General features: G+C 37.0%; 2 protein-coding genes across 3 annotated transcripts; both read left to right on the top strand.

The window, feature by feature from the left end:
* Positions 1 to 259: 259 nt before the first annotated feature.
* LOC103323552 (replication protein A 32 kDa subunit B-like) lies at positions 260 to 5,297 on the top strand. Of its 2 annotated transcripts, XM_008225553.2 has the most exons (10): positions 265 to 475; positions 812 to 922; positions 995 to 1,092; positions 1,197 to 1,238; positions 1,521 to 1,598; positions 3,114 to 3,192; positions 3,300 to 3,359; positions 3,439 to 3,518; positions 4,851 to 4,919; positions 5,036 to 5,297. In XM_008225553.2, the coding sequence occupies exons 1-10, from the start codon at positions 374 to 376 to the stop codon at positions 5,118 to 5,120; spliced, it is 804 nt and encodes a 267-aa protein (XP_008223775.1). In that variant the 5' UTR covers positions 265 to 373; the 3' UTR covers positions 5,121 to 5,297. The 2 variants fall into 2 exon arrangements, with proteins under 2 accessions (XP_008223776.2, XP_008223775.1); XM_008225554.3 differs by lacking the exons at positions 4,851 to 4,919; positions 5,036 to 5,297 and adding an exon at positions 3,701 to 3,987 and having other exon boundaries at positions 260 to 475.
* Positions 5,298 to 9,254: 3,957 nt separating this feature from the next.
* On the top strand, positions 9,255 to 12,969 carry AIL5 (AINTEGUMENTA-like 5). The gene is made up of 9 exons (XM_016791837.2): positions 9,255 to 9,735; positions 9,851 to 10,268; positions 10,432 to 10,514; positions 10,945 to 10,953; positions 11,206 to 11,294; positions 11,401 to 11,474; positions 11,597 to 11,647; positions 11,733 to 11,809; positions 11,899 to 12,969. The coding sequence occupies exons 1-9, from the start codon at positions 9,612 to 9,614 to the stop codon at positions 12,615 to 12,617; spliced, it is 1,644 nt and encodes a 547-aa protein (XP_016647323.2). The 5' UTR covers positions 9,255 to 9,611; the 3' UTR covers positions 12,618 to 12,969.
* The last annotated feature ends 230 nt before the right edge of the window (positions 12,970 to 13,199 follow it).

The following is a 13,199-nucleotide window of genomic DNA, read 5'->3' as shown; positions in this document are numbered from 1 at the left end:
AAGTGGAGAGAAGTTGACTAGTCAATAATAATATATATATATATATATATTCAAAAATTGGGCAACAGTGCTCTTAACATAGAAATGCCCTTGCGTGAAAGGCATTGCAAATGGTACTCGCTATAGGATAGCCGTGATGGTTCTCACTCTCTACTCTAACTGGACTATACATCGACGAGAGTTGATTGGAGCTAAATTTAAACTTTCATTGTTAGTAAAAGAAGTGGAAAATAATAAAAGGAAAATAAAAGCGGAAAAATGTGGCGGGAATCAGATTTCCATTTATACTCTAAGTTTCGGTCTTTCAATACTCAGCAGGGTCATTTGATTTGATCAAACTAGCCTCTTAGGGTTTCTCAGAGATCAGAAAGGCATGAGCTTCACCCAATTCGATGGCACTGCGGCCTTCTCTGGCGGTGGCTTCATGCCCCCTCAGGCCACCCAGACCGCCGACCCCTCTTTCAATACCTCCAAGGTACCTCTCTCTCTCTCTCTCTCTCTCTCTCTCTCTCTCTTGTGCTTACTGTGTTTGGTTACGAACAAACCGGAGGAAAATTGAAATTTTGAATGCAGCAATTGTGAACTTCTAGGGTATTGAACTGATGGGTAGTTTAGAACACTGTTCATTTTCTCACGATTTCCATTCCTATGAACCAAACAGTATTCGGGATATGGATTGTCTTGTGCTTTGTGAGATGGCAATGCTTAATTACAGTATATATTTGTGTCTTATAAAAATAACAGCACATGCATGTATTATTCATTGATCAATTAAAGTGCGGTTTTTAAGGTAATTGTGACACTTTTTCAGAATCGTGACGTTCAGACATTGCTGCCACTTACTGTGAAGCAGATAAAGGATGCATTTGTCTCAGCAAATGAAAAATCAGAATTTGTTATTGACGGTGTTGACGTCAACAATGTGGGTTTATTTCTTCAGATTGTTTTCTTTCTTAAATTGTTGGTGGGGTTTCTGACTTTTATTCGTTCTTAGGTTACACTTGTGGGGATGGTCCGTGACAAAGTTGGAAGAATTACAGATGTTGCTTTCATTCTTGACGATGGGACTGGACGGTTGGATTGTAACAAGTGGTAAGTTTTCTCAAGGCTTTTCTTGTCATCAGATTGATAATTATATGTTAGTAAGTTTCTTAGTTCTGTCAAATTGGCAATGACGGCTTCTGGTGCTTGTTTAGGTTTGATGAAGCAATAGACGCAAATGAAATGGAAAGAATCTTGTATGCTTCTTTCTTGCCTAACTAATTGCACCTGTTTCTGTGTTGTACTTCGATTAACATGTAGCTTTATTTGGGTGTTTCTCACTCACTTATTTGAATAAAGCCATTTCTCTCACTTTTCAAATGTTTTCTTAATTATCTAAGATTCAAAGCTGTTCATATCATGATTGAATTTTGTTCCACTTTTTCTAGATATATTGCAATTTTTTTTCCTTCCCCTTTTACTATGGAATCAAGTGAAATTTTAAATTAATGCATTCTAATATTTATCCTTAATATCAGGGATGGAATGTATGTCCGGGTTCATGGACGCTTGAAGAGCTTTCAGGGCAAAAAGACCTTAAATGTCTTCTCTATTAGGTATATTCCCTTTTGTTTCACACTTTAAGAGATTATACTTATGAGTAGGTCTCTAATTCAGTATTTCGGTAAACTTTGTTGTACTTTGTGGAACTCTTTGTCTTGGGTTAGTGTTAGCATTTTGTTTGCCATTTATTTTATGAAGTTCACTTCTATTGATCGCTTGTTTGCTATTGGAGAGACTATAGGCTTGAGTTTTGTTTATGGCTTGTTTAGCTATTAGGAAAACAATAATCATTCCATCATTAGAATGAATGAGTCAAGGAATCGCTTGAAACTAGTCAGCAAGTACAGTGATTGATATAAATTCCCATGGAAAGAAATAATACAAATTTATAAATAAACCCAATCCTAGACATGTATTTATAAAAAAAACCCAAGCACTATTTAAACATAGAAACACACTCAAAATCAACCCCAAAGTCAACTTTTTGGGTGTGTTTATAATGGGTTTTGAGTGTGTAATGATGGGTTTTGGGTGTGTTTATATGTTTAAATAGTGCTTGGGTTTTTTTATACTTTCAACCCCCATTTTGGGTGTTTTAGTGAAACTCCCAAGAAATAATTGAAGTCTTTATCAGGATTAGTAGTAATTAGTATATTGGTCTTTCTGATGTAAAATCTGGGCCTGTCGACTTTTCTGCATGTGGTAGAGAGTGGATAAGTTTTGCAGGGAAGGTAGTGCGTGACTTATATCTTGCAGAGAAAATAATAAAATTGATTAAGCAACTAAAACTAGTTATGCTTACAACTAAAAGAATCTATCAATTTTATCTTTTTGTTATCTTTTTATGAAGAAGAAACTTCAAGGGAGGTTACAAAGTTTCTAATGATATGGTACAGTTGAAAGGAAAATTCGTATCAGTACGTATGGTTGTACTTGTGTCTTTTAGGATCTTGAATTGTTTCGTTGATGATAACTCTCTGGCTAATATTATTGTTCTAACTGGAATTTGCGGTCTACCCTGCATCGATCATGTTACGTTCTAGAAAAACCTTGCACTGAGATACTCAATATATGTTATTTTGTGTAAATACAATATGTCATCCCAAGTATTTTCTTTCCAAGCATTATTGTGTGTGGCACACGAGGTAGTGACTTCAAACTTATATGGAAGTTTTTTTTTCATAAAGAATTAGTACGTGCCACAGTATTGGAGTTATTTTCAGAGAGTTTAGTAATTTAAAATTGGAGAGAATGCTGCATTCTTGATCTTGTTATGTACTCTGGGTCCCAAAGGGCCACTTAGTTAGTGAAGATTTAAAAGCTTCTTATGAGAAGCATCCACAAGGTGTGACCACTAGAACCAGTAGCATCATTTCGCTACCGTTGTCCTGTAATTGTTTGATATGGCTCTCAAGGAGAGTCCAAATGATTGGCCTAGATATTAGAAGTCTTGGAAATTACTAAGTCATCATTGGATTTCATGAAGCAGGGTCCAATTCGTTGACCAACATATACTTATGCTATCGTTCATATTAAGGTTTCAACATTGAAATTGGTGTGATTTTCAGGCCTGTGAATGACTATAATGAGATTGCAAGCCACTTCATTGAGTGTATATACGTCCATGTCTACAACAGCAGGTTACAGGTATTGGCCTAACTACTGAGAATCTGATTGTAACTTGGATTGCATAGTTATTACATTATGGAAGTGTATGCTCTGGTTTTCTGATGTCTTTGTAAATATTCTGATAGAAAGCACATGTTGATGTTGGCGTCACTACTCAACCACATATGACAATCCCAACAAATCAGGTTTGATGTTCAACTATAGATTTCAGTCTGATATATTTTTTGTTATTGCCTTACTAGTCTAATTCATTGTTTCTTTCAGTTTTCTGGCCAATATAGCTTCGATGGACAGAGTAGCACTGAAATAAAGGTCTTAGAAATTTTGAGCCAGCCTTCATACCTGTGAGTACATACCTTGAAAATAGTCATGTTTAGCTATGAAAATATTGCTGTGAAGTGGCCCGAGTGGCAAAACCGTCTCAAAATTTAGCTGATTGTGGTCTTGTGTTACTTTTAAAGCAGCCTCAAACTAAAATCAAGGCTTAAGAAACTAAATATTGACATTATGTGGGTTTTTGGGACAGCAAAAATCTTTTAGCATGTTGCAAGTCATATGCTGCATGTTTAGTGGCTTGAAGTGATCTATAAGGCCCCGTTTGGTGGGCTGGCTTGGACTGGTTAGGATGCGCTTTGAAGCATTGGATTGGAGGTTTGCAAATCCCTTTGGTTGGGGCAGAATTTATTATATTTTTCATACAAAAGCACTCATTGTATTAATTACCCAAGTGTAATGGGTGTATTTTGTTGATGAGTGCTGCAAAAACAGAATCACATTTGTAAATCTTTGACAATAAATTGTCAGATTGATGTTGATGGCCCGAGTAAATGAAAATCACATTTGTTTGAAATTTGAACGAGATTGAGATAGATTTTGGCCCATGAGAAGATGATCAAAGTTATTTATGGGGGAAATTACTAGGAACACTCACACAGAAGGTAAAAAAAGAGCCCCTGACAAGATTGTTTACTAATCTAGTATTCAGTTCGATTATTGAATAATTTGATATAGGTATTCTCACTCAAGGACCAATCTTATGTTGGAAAATGATAATGCCAAATCATAATTATAAACTCATCTATTTGCAAGGTGTTACTTTGTTTTAAAAGTTGCTCAAAGTTTTGACAAGAGTGTGGCTATTACTTGTTTTTGGCTAGAACTCGGGAGTGCTTATGTGAGTGACATTTCTATTTTCTGTTAAATAAATATAGTAATTAAGGAATTCGCACTCAAGCAATAGCTGTATGTTAATACTTGATACAAGGTGATTGTCAAGTGGCTCAAGTCACAATAATAAATCATCTGCTAGATGTTTAGTATAGTCTTCTTTGTTTTGGATATTTCTCTAATTTTTGGCGTGATCTTGATCATTTGAATATTATTTGCATTCCATGCTTAATTTTGACAGCTTCAAAATTGCAGTAGTTAATAACCAAAAGCCAATGGCCTTAAAGGCCTTGTGCCATAGTCCGCCTTTTATAATCAAGGAGGTGCTTAAGAAATGGCGTGCAGATCAATGATGTACTGAATGAATGCATATACATATTTGTACATCATTGTATGATAGTGTCAATTTGTTTCTTTTGTATGCAGATGTGTGAAATTCATGGTGTAAGCTTTTCCTTTTGCTTCCTTTCTGTTTCCCATTTAATTGTAACTAGCTTTGCTTGGTTCAGTGCAAGGGAAGAGGGGGCACACCTTGATGATATAGCCCGACAACTGAAAATTCCAGTGAATGATCTCATGTCTCTCTCTCTCTCTCTCTCTCTCTCACACACACACACACACACACACACATTTACCTGCACATTTCCGCAGCAGAAAGAATATCTAAATCTTACATCTTTTGGATTTTGAACAGGTTAGCTGTTGATAATCTAGTACAGGAAGGCAAAGTTTACTCAACAGTTGATGACTTTCACTTCAAATCAACTGCCAATGCTTAAGTCTTTACCCTTGGGTTCTTTTACTTTGTTCTGTGAACCCTTTGAATACAGAGGATTGCTTATTCAAGCAACTATCTGCACTTTGTTTTTAGATGTGCATCTTATAGACTAGCTTATCCAAAATGTAGACAGCTGAGATATTACTAATAGGCTCATTTCCATTTGCACCTGAGCAAACTGCTTCTGTTTGTTTTACTCTGTACATAATTCTTCCCTTTCTCTTGAATTATTAAAACCGGTTTACTATCTTCTATTAGAATTGCTCAAGTGATTAAGAGCATTTATCCATACACTTAAGGTTCTAGGTTCGATTCCCCCTCCCTAGTATTGCTTGTATTAAATTTTTTTTTACTGCAAATGAGTTCATACATGAACAATTTGAAGCTTAATCAAACTCGCTAAATTTAACCTCAGGCATAATCTAATATAATTCTGACATAAGTAAAATCAAGGAGCTTTAAGTCAAGCTCAAGTTTGGCACAATTGGGTTATGCTCATTTTAATTATCCTCTAATCTCCTTTGGTGCATTTAGAAGTTTTATTTATTATATAGTTGAAAATTTTGACAAACCCTGTCCTCACATAAAGACATGTTTCAACTTCAAATCAGAGAGTATTTTCCTCACACACACAGAATGTATATACAATATAAAAAATTCTTGCAATGACAATAATAGTATCTAGAGATTAAAAAATAAAAAAATTTGCAAATAAGAAACAAAAAGAAGAAAAAGATGTCATGTGAGATGTGATCATGAAGTAATAATAAAGAAATGGGGAGCGAACGTGAGGAATGATTCGTTTCTCTGACCACAAACCCACCATGCACATTGCTTTATTAATTACTTTAATTTAAACATAGTTTGACCGTGGACAAAATTTGGGGTTTCAATTATGAAAGCCAGCCAATTTCATACCAATATTTTTTTTCTTCAGCTTTTACTATAAAGAAAGAAAAAACAAATGCAAATTCAGCCGAACTCTCTGCCAATCTCTGCTTTCTCTTCTTTTATTATTACTATTATTATTTTATTTTTCATATATTCTTTTAATATGTAGAAAACATCATAATATACCAAGATGAGTCATTTCATCTTTACAAAAGATTATGCAATGTTTCCATCACTTTTGTTTAATAAGCGAATTCAATGTGATCTAATTTTTTAACTAATTGATTTCAGATTGAGTTCAAAACTTCAAAAATATCGTAATATAATGGCAGGAGTTTCGAGGCTTCAATACTCGTTCACTTGCATTGCACCCTTTTGTACACTTGTGGGGGGTTGCTTAGTGTAAAAGCAGTTTTAGCTCTTATCCGGGTTTTGAGGTCTGCCCCTTGTCTGCCCACCTTGCAATATGTACCTAATCTTTTCTTTCTTTAATTACTTTCTCATTCATGTGGATTTTGCTTTGTCCCGCAGCTTCGATTGGGTGGTTGGTCAACTTGGTCTTGTCCCTCACTAACTATGCCTTAGGGCTATATATTTAACACTAGGCCAGACAAAAAAATATATTTAACAGTTGAGGGCATGTGGCCACAGCCTCCGGAAGCAGAAAAACTTACCTATAATGGAATATCATTATTTTGTTATTCTCAACTAATAATATAATGATATGTGAAAAAGTTATCCTACATGTCATACGTTATTAGCAGCGGATAGCAAAAAGTGCTATTCCCATTGCATGAGAGTTTCTCTCCCCTGAAAAAGAGGTGGCATTTGAGAGAGAGAAGAAATAATAGAACATTATGCAAGAAAGATTTGAGATTTCATGGATTGTTGTTTCCTTGATGCAAATAGTGAGAGAATAACTTAATTCCAATGACTAAGTTTCAAGTGATTAAATAATGCTTGTGTTATCACATTAAAGTAACGATTAAGTTGTGGTAAATATGTATTGAACTTTTCTGTAGTTAATTGCCACATGTGAGGTATGTAACACACATCCAATAAACTTTGGTCCAAAAGCAACATACTTCAACTTTTCTTCCGCATGTTATACAATACCCTAGAGGCTACAATTAGAATATCACAAGATCTTATAACTTTTTGAATCGTGTACTCTCTTATCCAAGAAAAAAGAAATCATCACATCAATACATATCTTCTAGAAATGAAAGCAATTTTTAATATATGATACTAGACCAATTATATGTGACAATGTAAATTATTCTCATTAATTTGTGTGTATGTACCCTTTTAAAACCTTATATAATTACCTCTTTGTATTGGGTCACATTACATAAGAAATTCGTTAATGCTAATCGTATCAAAGTAAAATTATCTCTAAAAATTGCTATAAAAGGAACTGTAATATTACCAAACTGTGAATCTAAAACATGCATCACCTACTACATCAATGATCCAAATTTACATCTAGCAACATGACTAATGAAACCCCATGTTAGAATTTGACAATCTAGGTAGCTATATAGGAAGAATACAATTATATAAATAATAGTGAGAGAGAGAGAGAGAGAGAGAGAGAGAGAGAGAGAGAGTATGGCCTCAAACACCACCAAGGAGATCCCAATAATAATTTGAAGACCATATTAAGTTGAGTGATAATGCATCATGCTGCATGTATAGCAGCAGCTTCAGGTACCACATACCCTGCTCTTGCTTGCTCTATAATTGCTTGTCATAATAAAGACTCATAGTAAAGATATGAATTAATATTCACAATCCGATTTCATTTTGGTTTTCATGCATGCAGCATGACACGTACGCATCACATTTATAAATAATTGATATTATTTTGTAGTGTACACGTGTCGTTGAGATGACATGCACGCATGTGGATGCCATTACCAAATCTATCCTCTCGCAGACAATGCCACCACTCCCACCGTCTCTCCCCGCCTCTCTCTTTCTCTCTCTCTCTCTCTCTGAATTGTTTGGATGCTAATAAGGTCACGTAGCAAGCAATATGCCGATCTATACTGACATTCCCCACTCGCATCTTGGTCACGTTCACTGCCTCTCTTCTTATGTTCTGTGAGTAAAAGTTTGGATCGTTTCAATTAAGGCAACACAAAGTGTGAGAATGTGAAGGTAAAGAGTTCCACATTAGAAAGTTGAGAAATCTAGCAATTGCTTATAAGGAGTTGGGTTACTCCTCCCATTACCAATTGGTTTTGAGGTGGAATCTTAACTTCCTTCATGATATCAGAGCAGGTTAGTCCACGTGTGAAAGCCCAACGGCCACACGTGCTCCACGTCATCTAATATATGTTGTCCACATGCTAGGTTTGAAAATTTTCCACACGTGCGGGACGCGTGAGAATGTGAAGGTAAAGAGTCCCACATTGGAGAGTTGAGAAACCTAACAAGGACTTATAATGAGTTGGGTTACTTCCCCTATTGCCAATTAATTTTGAAATGGAACCTCAACTTCCTTCAAAAACAGCATTTTCAACATGTATATCAAATTGTTAAGAGTGGATAAAGGCCTTCATTGATATGAAATTTCCTAATGATATATTTTCTATAAGATTCTCTTTTAACATGGTTGCCAAGAAGCAAAATGTTCAAATACATAACAAAAGCCTTAAAATGGGCTGATGAGGCCAGAACAAGACTGAAGGGCAACTGGCGTGATGTTTGACACATGGCAGCCCCAAAATTATAGATGTGGTTAAAAATGGAAGGGCGCCCGAGAGGTGCGAGTTGTCCTGGCATGAGGCTTCAGTGTTAAGCAAATGAAGAGGATGAGGAAGAGAGGAGGTATATTTTTACAGAGGGAGGGAGGGACAAAAAGAAATGACACGCGGCAAAGGAAGGGAGGATCCGAAATGATTTTATTTACGAGTGTCCTCTACTATTATGGGTCACGGTGTTTCTTTTCTCTCCCTCTTGCTTCCCCACATTCATACACATCACATACCCTCTCTCTGTCTCTCTCCTCCCTCTCTCTCTCTCTCAAAAATCATGTAATAAAGTAATGGCTTTCTTCGGTCAACAGACCCAAAAGAGAAGAGAAGATGATATGAGAAGAGAGAGAAATATAGACACACACCGCCCAGTCATCCCATCAAAAGCTTCCACTTTGCTTTCTTTGTTCCCTCTCTCTTTCTCTCTCTCTCGCCATTTATTCTACTATTTAATCTCCCCTTACTCATAAAACAAAAGAATCTCGATCCTCGTGCAACCCTAAACATCACTCTCTCTCCTCCTCCCTCTTTTATTTCATTCATTCATTCATCTCTTTCTTCATTCACCCCATCAAACTTCTACTACTACTTCTAGTCTTTAAGTCTTCTGCTAATATCACCTCCTCAATATATGTGTCTCAACGCAAACTGAACCCTTCCCATTTACCTTATAACTTTGACATTCACGCTCTATCTTTCTGTTTCTGTGAAAGAAAAAAACCACACGTCTCTGAATATTTTGCTCTATTTCCAAAGACAAAGAAAACCCACAACCCAACACATACATCTCTTTCCACCATCATCACCGTCATCAAAACAAATTGGAACACTAAAAAAACATGGATTCTTCTCCTCAGAACTGGCTCCTCGGCTTCTCTCTTTCCAACCACTCTCATCACCGTCACCCTTCCCATGATCTCTCCCTCTTCGAGGCCTTCGCCTCCTCCCCCTCTCACACTTCAGGTCCCCAAAAATCTCTCTCTCTCTTAAATAATTACTAATCTATTTTTTCTAATTAAATGAACCCAAATCTATTTTAACTTAACATCAACTATTTTTTATGTTCTTGCTCTTGCAGCTCATCAACAACAAGATCACTCAAACCCTGGCGGTGCAACTCCTCCTCCTCCAACCGACCTCTCAATCTTCAGCTCCGGCGTTGGCGGCCCCAAGCTCGAGGACTTTCTCGGCGGCTCCACCGCCACACCGACCTCCCTCGCTCACTTCTCTGGTACTACTGCTGCTGCTGATCACCACCACAATCACCAACAAACTGCTCCTCTTGCTTTGTCCGAAAACGAGATTTACGACTCCGAACTCAAAACCATAGCCGCTAGTTTCCTCCGCGGTTTCTCCACCCCCGCCACCGCCTCCGCCACCAGTGTCCAAACAACCAAACCCCAAAACCTGGTCCCTCTCGCCTCATCCGAACTCACCCCGAAAAAAACAGCCGACACCTTCGGCCAACGCACCTCCATTTACCGCGGCGTAACAAGGTAAAAAGGAAATAACTGCTCTTAATCGCCTCAGCTACAACTACAAGTTGATATCGTTATGAATTTTTATGTATCTATAATTATTTTTGAGAATATTTGCTTATTATTATTGTTATTGATAATTTTTGTTTTGGGGTTGGTGGTGGTGGGTTTGAATTTTTAGGCACAGGTGGACAGGAAGATATGAAGCGCATCTGTGGGATAACAGTTGCAGAAGAGAAGGACAAAGTAGGAAAGGCAGACAAGGTAATTTCCATTTTCTTCATTTTTTATTTTTCTCACCATGGACCAATCTTCCTAGGGTTTTAAGGTTCTTCGCCCCTGTTTGATTCTAACGTGCGCCTAAGGGGTACGATAGTTGCTTTAAATCCAATGGGTCCACTGGATCCATTACTGGGTCTAGCTCTGGCAACAGTCCCGATCATTCAGAGCAAATGAGCAGAGAAGGGCTCAGGCCTCAGATTGAGATTAGATCTTCTGGCCTGTGACACCTAAGGCGCACACTAGGCACAAAGCAGCTAGCTCTGCTATCGTGCACATTGTGTTTAATTTCATGAGTGGTGAAGATTCTGATGTGGGTTTGCTTTTTTGTGGCATGTACATGACGCAAATGATTGCTGCTATGGATATGCTTTAATCATCATCATCATCATCATCATCATCAACTTCTCTGCAGTTTATTTGGGTGAGTTTTTACTGGTGGCCTTTTCTATATAACTATTTGCCCATTATTAATTAAAATCATTATTTTCAAGTACAAGGATGGATCATGATCAAGTTTTACTTGGATTAGATAGATTCACTCTAGATTTTGGTCACTGTATCAGAAAATATTCTTCGCACGAATGCACCAAATCATGGCTCAGATTCTTATTTATGAAAAAGTAATTAAATTAAATAAATACTTATTGAAATTGTTTTGTAATAATATTTATAGGTGGATATGATAAAGAAGAAAAGGCAGCAAGAGCCTACGATCTGGCAGCTCTCAAATACTGGGGTCCGACTACAACCACAAACTTTCCGGTGAGATCAGCGGCCGGCATGCAATAATATCTTTGAGTTTAGGATTTTTTTTGTTTTGTTTTTTTTCTTGAAAAGCTATGATCTAACTGTGTCATCAATTTCGAAGGTTTCTAACTATGAGAAGGAATTGAATGAGATGAAGAACATGACTAGGCAGGAATTTGTCGCTTCTCTTCGAAGGTAAATAATAAATATTTACATGTTGTCGATTACTTTTTAAAAAAAATTTATATATAAATTAATACTTTTTCTTGTTGCTGGGTTTTTAGAGATTTTTTTGTTGTTTTTTTTAAATTTTGCAGGAAAAGTAGTGGATTTTCTAGAGGAGCTTCTATTTACAGGGGGGTCACAAGGTTTGTAGTTCACCTTTTGTTGACATTAATATATATATATATATATATATCGTCTAATTAAAATCCAATTTTTTTTTTATTTCAGGCACCATCAACATGGTAGATGGCAGGCAAGAATAGGAAGGGTTGCAGGCAACAAAGACCTCTACCTTGGCACTTTCAGTAAGTCCCTTCACTTTTTCCTTTTAAAAATTTCACAATCAAGACTTTGTGTTGTTAACTAATAAAGACCTTAATTTTGCTTTCAACAGGCACCCAAGAGGAAGCTGCCGAGGCCTATGACATTGCTGCCATCAAGTTCAGAGGCCTAAATGCCGTGACCAACTTTGACATGACCCGCTACGACGTGAAGAGCATTGCTAACAGCAACCTTCCCATAGGAGGAATGTCCGGAAAATCCAAGAACTCGTCGGACTCCGATAGCAAGAGCATCGAAGGTAACCGTTCAGCGGATGATCGAGATCTCTCCTCTGCATCCTCTGTCACCTTCGCATCTCAGCAGCCTAGTTCCTCCACACTAAGCTTCGCAATTCCCATCAAACAAGACCCATCAACAGATTACTGGTCCAACATTTTCGGGTACCACCACAATGCCAAGAACCCTAGCACTGTCTCAGTTTCACCATCATCCTTGTTCCAATCTTGTACGACTAATGTGCCCTATGGCAACAATTCCTCACAAATACCCTTCAACATGGACTTCTCAGTCTCAGCCACCTCTAGCACTTCTCCCTCTGAAACCAACAACGGGTACTTTGGTAATTACAATGCCCATGGTCAACAACAACAACAAGACCAAAGTACAAGTGGTACAAATTCAATCCCATTTGCTACACCTATTGCTTTAAATAGCAACAGCGGATTTGAAACTTCTTCTGGTTATGGAAGCTGGATTGGGCCAAGTCTTCACACATTTCAGACCCATGCAAAGACCAATCTCTTTCAGACACCAATTTTTGGCATGGAATAAATTTTAGCAGCTGAGATCACATGAGGAGATGAAGATGAGGACCTCTGCAAAAACTATGGAAAGTGAAGGAAGAACAAAAGGAAGAAGACAATGTTTGTGGTTTGCATGCACATGTGGGGGTCAAAAAAACTTTAGTTGAATTAGAGATGAGGTGGACTGACAGGCATAGGTCATAATTTGACACAGGAGAGCTCAGCTCACACTGTACTAACTCTACTTCTTTTGTTGAGATGGTGCTTCTTACCTTTTCTTTTTTGTATTTTTTTTTCTTTTTGTTCTTTTAGCTTTTTCTTTTTCTTTCTACTGACATGATTCTATATATGGGTATAATGAAAAAGAAATCCTTTTGGAATCCTTTGTTCTTGCTTGTTACTGCCACAAGTTTTCCATGTGAAAAAAAATTTTGAATGACCAAGAAATATCTATTTCAAAAGTTTCTTTTGTATGAATTATGTTCATTTCTCGTAATATTTTTGGTAGCAACCATGCATCTATTTTCTCGTAATATTTTGGAGGAGAATAAATCCAGTCTGGGAGCGCAACTCAAAGGAGAAATACTTCTCTATTTCTGTTTTATTCTCT

This window comes from Prunus mume, linkage group LG2, assembly GCF_029339155.1.
Source record: "Prunus mume cultivar Tortuosa linkage group LG2, ASM2933915v1, whole genome shotgun sequence".
NCBI classification, from domain to species: domain Eukaryota; kingdom Viridiplantae; phylum Streptophyta; class Magnoliopsida; order Rosales; family Rosaceae; genus Prunus; species Prunus mume.
Note: the sequence above shows the minus strand (reverse complement) of the source record. Positions and strands in the feature narration are given on the sequence as shown.